The following is a 7,649-nucleotide window of genomic DNA, read 5'->3' on the forward strand; positions in this document are numbered from 1 at the left end:
TGGCTTGTTTAGTTTAGTGGACCAAACACAGAGGTAATGTTTTTGATTCCTGAAAAAGTACAGGAAATGACCAAGACTCAGAAAGGATAGACTTGATAGTAAGTCAAGGTCCTATTCTAAACACCTATGATTTCCATCATTTGTATTTAGTTGGAGTCTCAAAGAAATGTTGACAACAGTGGAGACATAGAACAGAGACAGTTTGTAGCAAATAGAATACATTGGTATGAATGGCCATCAGGTAGGGGCCAAGCATCATAATAACTCCTACATGTCCATATTTTGAGGTGGGTTGGGTTAGTAACAATACACTTGGGGCATACAGCTATTATTTACCCTCCTCCTCCATTACTACTCATTCATGACATTGAAAATATAACATTGAACTGAGTAGTAAAATGGCATACAAATACTCTGAATTTGAATAAAAATGACATATATTTATTTATTTTGATATGTGTTGCTTTTGGTATGATCTGCATTTTGTGTTCATTTTAAAGAAACCTTTGGGCAAACTTCTTTAATATACAGGTCAAGTCAAGCACTTAGATCACAATTTTCTTTAGAAAAGTCTAAGAAAGTCCTTGGGTATCTAGTGGGCACATGGAATTCATTTTGAAACCAGGCAGGGGAAACATTGGGTACCTGTGTGGGGTATGTAGACTTTTGCATTTCTTGAGTCATTTCTTTTGAAATGCTAAGAGCAAGTTCTCTTTGGGTGTGATCAACACATTTTTTTTCCTACTGCTCATGGGGAGTAGCTGGATTCTTTAGTAAATACTGTTTTCCCCCCCCTCCCCAAAGGAGCAACATGAAGCTGGTATACCTGTTCCTTGGCCCTATGGCCCTCCTGATCCTGGCTGGCTGTGGCTGTGTTCTCAGCAACGCCAGCAGGGATCTGCACACCTTTGTAGGTTGCGCTGTGAGGGAGTTTACTTTCTTGGCCAAGAAGCCAGGCTGCAGGGGCCTTCGGATCACCACAGATGCCTGCTGGGGCCGATGTGAAACCTGGGAGGTAAGTCTGAGGATGGGTCTAGGTGGGAATGCCTTCAGGGCCAGCTACTTGCCTGGCCTGAATTTTAAGTGTTCACTCTTGTCTCTTTTTGAGTGGAAAAATTCCCTTCCTTCCTTTCTTCCTTCCTTCCTTCCTTCCTTCCTTCCTTCCTTCCTTCCTTCCTTCCTTCCTTCCTTCCCCTCCCTCCCTCCCTTCCTCCCTCCCTCCCTTCCTTCTTTCCCCCCTCCCTTATTTCCTTCCTTCCTTCCCTCATTTCTGACAGAGAAAGAATTTGAGGCGGGTGGGGGGAGTAGGGGAGAGGGAGGGATATATATATATATATATGGAGGGGGGGGAGAGGGAGAGGGAGAGGGAGAGAGAGAGAGAGAGATTGACATTGGCAGCACTGTTTCACTTGTAAAACTTCCCCCATTTAGGTGGGAGCCTAGGACTTGAATCTGGGTCCTTGCACACTATAATGTGTGTGCTCAACCAGGTACACCACCATCTGGGCCAGAAGTGTTTACTCTTTGATGAAATGAGAGCTGGTCTACTCTTACTTGAGGGCTAGAAAACAGACAATTATTTAACTTGTTACAAAAGTAACCTGAAGGAGACATGATTTTGCCTCTCTAACAAAGTGTTGAAGAAATTGGTAATTTTATCTGTGGAATTTCATTTCATGGTGTCTGTTATTGGGGACTCTTTTCTGGAAGTCAAGATGTGGTATGATTCCAACCATTATACAGGTGACACATAAGAATACAAGGCATAAATGACTACAGAGTCACAAAAAGAGTCAGTGAAAAGTTTGGAATCAGTTCTTGGTTCAAGCTTGTAACCAAAATTCCTCCCTGTCTTTCACTTGTGATAAAGTTAATCAGTTATCAGCAGAGAGTTCATAAGCTACAAAAAAAAAAAAAAGGTAAATTCTGGTCCTTTATCTCTCCATATAACCTGCTACCACTCATCTCTGAAGTTTTGGGTTATCTGGGGTTATCACTGATGGAGTCATTGAGTATTTTTATTGAGAAACGTTGTATTTAAAATGGGTATAAAATGTCAAGCAATAAGGATTGGGTTATGACAAGGAGCTAAAGAGGAAGAGAACTACTCAGCACCTCATCAAATCACAATATATAGCAACTGTAGAATATTCCCTCTGAGACTTGAATTGGTTACTAATCAAGTATAAGATCTGATCTTGTCACCCTATTGACCTTTAGTGAACACCCCTTCTACAGGTAAAATAACCTACTTTCAGGTTCCTCAATAATGTAGTGTCTTCCTGTTTTTTTTTTTTTTTTACAATGACCAAAACAATAAAAAAACAAGGGCAACAAAAGGGAATAAATAAATAAATATTTAAAAAAAGAAAAAAAGAAATCTCACCTTTGTACTTTTTCACATGTTCCTCCTTATTTCCATCTGTTATTATTCAATTTATTTCTTGATGTCTTTTCTAGTGCTAACTCTCCCTCCAATCCTTTATGATCCCTTCCAAGCCCTTGATTTTAGTCTACTTTTTTTGGGGTGGTGGTGGTGGTCCTTACTTTTTCCCCCATCACATACACTAGTTTTTATTCTTTTTTTTTTTTTTTTGAGGACATAGGCTTATTCTTGTGCCTCTCACAGGTCTTGTCTTGTCAAAGAATAAGGCAGTTGATCAATATTTACTGATTTACATGGGCTTGATTGAAGCATTTTTATTACTGATTTACAAAATTAAAAGAAAATTAGGGTATAATTCCACACCATTCTCACTGCCAGATTTCTGTGTCCCCATCCCCCTCTAGCAGAAACTGCAATAGTTTTCCCAAGGTCATGAGAATTAACTATCTATCTATCTATCTATCTATCTACCTACCTACCTACCTATCTATCTATCTATTTATCTTTCTCGATTTTTTTTTCATTTTAATTTACTTCTGTGGTCCTACCTTCACTCTCTTTCTAAATCACAACTCTTTCAGATAAGTGAAACAGTATTTGAATTTCTCTGGTGTTTTTCAGGTTCTCTTCTATGGGACTGATTTCTACCTGAAGTTGCATATACTCTAGTCTAGTTAAGATCAACTTAGAAACCTACAAGTTTCATGCAAAGACATTGTCATTAGAAAAAAGAAGAAGTCCTGTTTCGATACTCAGAAAGTGACTTGCTATCACTTCAACAGAATTGTAGTCCCATGAATGGAATTGGATTATGGTAACAAAACTCCTAGATTAAATAAAGTACACAACAAAATTCACTTTTTTTATATCACTCAGGAATATGAAGCCTAATAGTCAGGTGGGAATTCAGTTTTGCTAATAGTACTTTGGTTATGCTTTGATATAAAATGTCCTCCAAGGCCATTGGTACAGTCTTTCATCAGGTCTTGACCTGGTGATGCTTCCCTAGGTGCACAACTTATATCTGTGCTATTTTGAAGCTCTATCTGGGTCAAAAATCACAAATTACTGCTTCCTCTCAATTTGACCCATTTTTACTTCTTATGAGGTGACCATCTTTAATTGATCATGATCACCCACAGCAGGTCAAGGGCTGGAGAAATTGAAGTGCCAGAGTCATTAAAGGACAAGAATCTCCTTAGTGTTAGCTAGCTTTCATTTACGTCTTTACTGTGTCTTAAAAAGGGAAATTACTTATAGAAGAGAAATAATAAAAGAACGTGCTTTATTTTCCCAGAAATCTGAAAGTTTCTGAAATATAAAAGCGCTTATTTTTGGTAACTAAACTGAGGCGCGTATCTGAAAATAAGGATGTTCCTGATGACAAAGTGACTGAGTTTACTTTGAAGGTGGGACTGTTCCTGAAAATAGTCTTTGCTCATGGTTTCAGTTTAGGATCACAAAGGCTTAAATTTAGATTTGTGCAATAAATAAGGCCAGACAAAACCAGAAGACTAGTTAAATTTGAAGCTCAGATAAATAATTTTTATAAGTCTGTTTCATGTAATATTAGGAACACACTTATACAAACAATATTTGCTGCTTAGTTGGAATTTAAGTTGTAGGGTGTGACCTGTATTTTATTTGACAAATTTTCTTAGGGTTCCTGATTACTGAAGCTAAGCAAACTGAAGAGATGTAAAATCCCACTTGAGTAGTAGAGCAAAGAAACTGATATTGAATCTAGTTTTTACATGGTCGTCATCAAAGGCAAATATATATATATATATTCATGCAAGTACATCATTATGGGCCTCCCCTAAAGATCTTAATTGCCTAAGGCAAGTAAAGCCATGTCCTTTGGACAACTTTTAAGTTGTCTTTTTTTTCTTTTTAGATTTTTTAAATATTTAATTTTGTTATGAAAGAAAGGAAGAGAGAAAGAAAGAAAGGTCGACAGATACTAGAGCATTGCTCAGCTCTGGCTTAGGTGGTGCTGAGGGTTGAACCTGGGACCTCAGAGCCTCAGGCATGAAAAGTATTTGCTTAACCATTTCTTTTCCTTTCTTTCTTTTTCTTTTCCTTTCCTTCCTTTTCCCTCCCCCTCCTCTTTTCCTCCTTCTCCCTTTCCTCCTCCCCCTTCTTCTTCAGCTACCAGGGTTATCACTGGGGCTTGATGCCCTAAGGACAAATCGAAATCTACTATTCCAAACAGCTATTTTTCCTTTTTTTTTTTTAATAAAGATTTTTAAAGTGAATTTCTCTTGTTTTTTTTTTTTTTTTTACTTTTCTTTTTTTCTCATCTTTTTGTTTATTTATTGTTAGATAGAGAGACAGAGAGAAATTGAGATGGGGGAGATAGAAAGGGAAAGAGACAGAGAGACACCTGTAGCCATACTTCACCACTCGTGAAGCTTTTCCCCTGCAGATGGGGACCAGAGGCTTGAACCTGGGTGCCGGTCCCTGTTCAGGTGACAGATGCCGGGCTAGCTTCTCGGGCGTGAGAGAGACGACCTTGGACTCATGGCTGAGTGGGACGCAGTTCAATCTTTATTGAGCGGGAATGCAGTTTGATCTAGCTATCTCTAATCACAATCTTGTCCTATATATCTCCTGAGGTGGAAGTGTCAGGTCAGAAGAGGATGTATGTAGGGGGTGGGAGAAGGAAAAAGCGCTTGAACCAGTGGGGATTAAACCGGTGCGGGCAAAACAATGATTATGTAAATAGACCACAGTGGCAAGCAATGCAACTGAAGGGGTCTTAGAAGCAGAATTTAGAAGCAGACCAACACCTGGGTCCTTGTGCACTGTAATGTTTGTGCTTAACCAGGTCCATCACCACCTGGTTCCCCTTCTTTCCCTAAAATAAGGGATATTTTCAAAATAGAAAAATTAATTTTATTATTATGATAGAGACAGAAAGAAATAGGGAGAGACAGGGAGATAGAGAGTGAATGAGAGAGAGAGAGAGAGAGAGAAAGACCTGAAGCACTGCTTCACTACTTGTGAAACTTCCCCTCTGAAGGTGGGGACCAGGGGCTTGAACCCAGGTTCTCATACATCATAACTTGCAAACTTTATCTGTTGTAGCACTGCTCAAACCCATAAATTGTTAATTTTATTATAATTTTCTTCTTATTACAATTGTTCTGGTAAAGGTAGTAGACTGCATTTATTGAACACTTAGGTGGTTTGAAGTATTGTGCATTACTTATATCATTTTAGTTTATCCTCATAACATGTGAGACATTTTGTTTTCCAGATGGAAAAACAGAGGTTTCAAGTTATTCAAACTCTCCAGCAAGTAGTAGATGAAAGGTTTTCAAGCTCTCCAGCAAGTAGTAGATGAAAGGTCCATGATCATAGGTTTGACTATAGGGTTTGTGATTTTCCCTATTCCTTTATGTTGGTATTCTGGTCAATGTGCTCTGTTTATCACAATTATTTTTGAATTCAAGATTTACAGAAGATTAAGGAAGGAAGTGAATCCTTTGACTACCAGCACAGCAAACACAGGGTACTGCCTTGCTATATTTTATTGATTGAACAAATAGTTATATTAAGAACTTCCTGGGTACCAATGACTGTTCTGGGAAGTAGAGGCATAGCAGTGAGTAAAAACAGGCAAAAATACCATCCTATTTATACTTACTTTGCTAGAGTGGAAGAAATACAGGACACACAAATATACAGTATCACAGTAGCAGTGCTTTGGAGAAAAACAAAGCAGGAAGAGCGATAAAAAGTTGCAGGGTATGGAGGTGAGAAGTTGCAACTTTAAATGGGATAGTCAAGACATGTTTTCTATAGAAGGTGACATGTGGACAGAAATGCAAGGTTGGTGAAGAAGTGACTAACAATGGATAAGAGCATTATAGGCAGTGGGGAATAGCTGGTGCACAGACCCTGGAGTGGGGCTTTTCCTGTTGGATTTGAGCATCACTGTGACTGGAGCAGAGAGAGGATGTCAGTAAGACCGTGTTGCTGGAGACCTCTGAGAAGGTGGAGGTGCAGGGAAGATAATGTTGGGTCTTGTGCATGATTGTGGGGCCTTTTTATTTATACCAACAGAGATGAGAAACCACTGGGCCTTCAAACAGAAGGAAAATATGACCTGAATTAGGGTTTAAACATATTACTTGGGACTGCCTTGCAGTGAGTAAATTGTAGGGGGTAATAGTCAAAAAGATGAGTCCATTTAAAAGGCTTTTGCAATGACCAAGATTATTCACTGGATAAATATTTATTGGCCACTTGCTGTGTACTGTTGACTCTCTGGGAGTTCAGGATGTGGCAGTGAACAAGATCAACTTCCTTTTCTTAGAAATTTGCTTTCTATTGGAAGGTGACAGAGAAACAAGTCAACCCTGGCATAACACACTACTTTCTGATCTTGATAAATAATGTCTAAAAAATGAAACAGGATGATATCTTCTAATGGGTTCCTTGTTTTCTACTTGTGGGGACAGAAGCCTATTCTGGAACCCCCCTACATTGAAGCCTACCATCGAGTCTGTACCTACAATGAGACCAAGCAGGTGACAGTCAAGCTGCCCAACTGTGCCCCAGGAGTGGATCCCTTCTACACCTACCCTGTGGCTGTCCGCTGTGACTGTGGGGCCTGCTCCACAGACACCACGGAGTGTGAGACCATTTGAAGCTGTTGTGATCTGCAGAACCTAGCTGGTGACCTTGAGCCTCACGGACCAACCTGTGCAAACTCACCCAACAACAACTCTATCTTCTGGATGCAAGGACTGATTAATTTTGATCACATTTGAAGAGAAGGTTACTTGTTTTTTTAGGTTTAGTTTTAGTACCAGGCCCAGAGGCAGCATCCTTGTACTAAAAATGCAAAATAACATTTGTACCTTCACTGAAATAATTTCTCTGGCTCACTCACCTATCAACTGATTTTTCTTTTTTCATGAATCTCAGAACAAAATTTGTATGTCACAATCCTCCCCCAATTTGGACTTAGGGTAGTAGTTTACGTGCATTGCGTGTAACTAGGAAATGGAATTAACAACTGGTCTTCATCTAAATGTATAATGTAAAGGGTGGAAGTTAATAAAATCAGAGAAAATTCCAACTGCAAGTGTTTTTTCTAAAAAGATACTTAATCTACTTTCTTTTTAACTGAGCAATTATCTTCAAAAGAATTAGAAACTGCTCAGATTAAAAGAGGAAGACCAGTAATATCTCAACTTAAAAGTTGTCTAGATTTGGGGATTCTTTTCCCAAATAAAATTTCCAAAGTTCT

The 7,649-nt window shown here is 38.9% G+C and overlaps 1 protein-coding gene across 1 annotated transcript; it reads left to right on the forward strand.

Annotated features, from left to right (window-relative positions):
• Positions 1-811: 811 nt before the first annotated feature.
• Positions 812-7,087, forward strand: GPHB5 (glycoprotein hormone subunit beta 5). Its single transcript, XM_007530915.2, has 2 exons — positions 812-1,015; positions 6,856-7,087. Exons 1-2 carry the CDS (start codon positions 812-814, stop codon positions 7,042-7,044), a joined length of 393 nt encoding a protein of 130 aa, XP_007530977.1. The 3' UTR covers positions 7,045-7,087.
• The last annotated feature ends 562 nt before the right edge of the window (positions 7,088-7,649 follow it).

This window comes from Erinaceus europaeus, chromosome 16 (assembly GCF_950295315.1).
Source record: "Erinaceus europaeus chromosome 16, mEriEur2.1, whole genome shotgun sequence".
NCBI classification, from domain to species: domain Eukaryota; kingdom Metazoa; phylum Chordata; class Mammalia; order Eulipotyphla; family Erinaceidae; genus Erinaceus; species Erinaceus europaeus.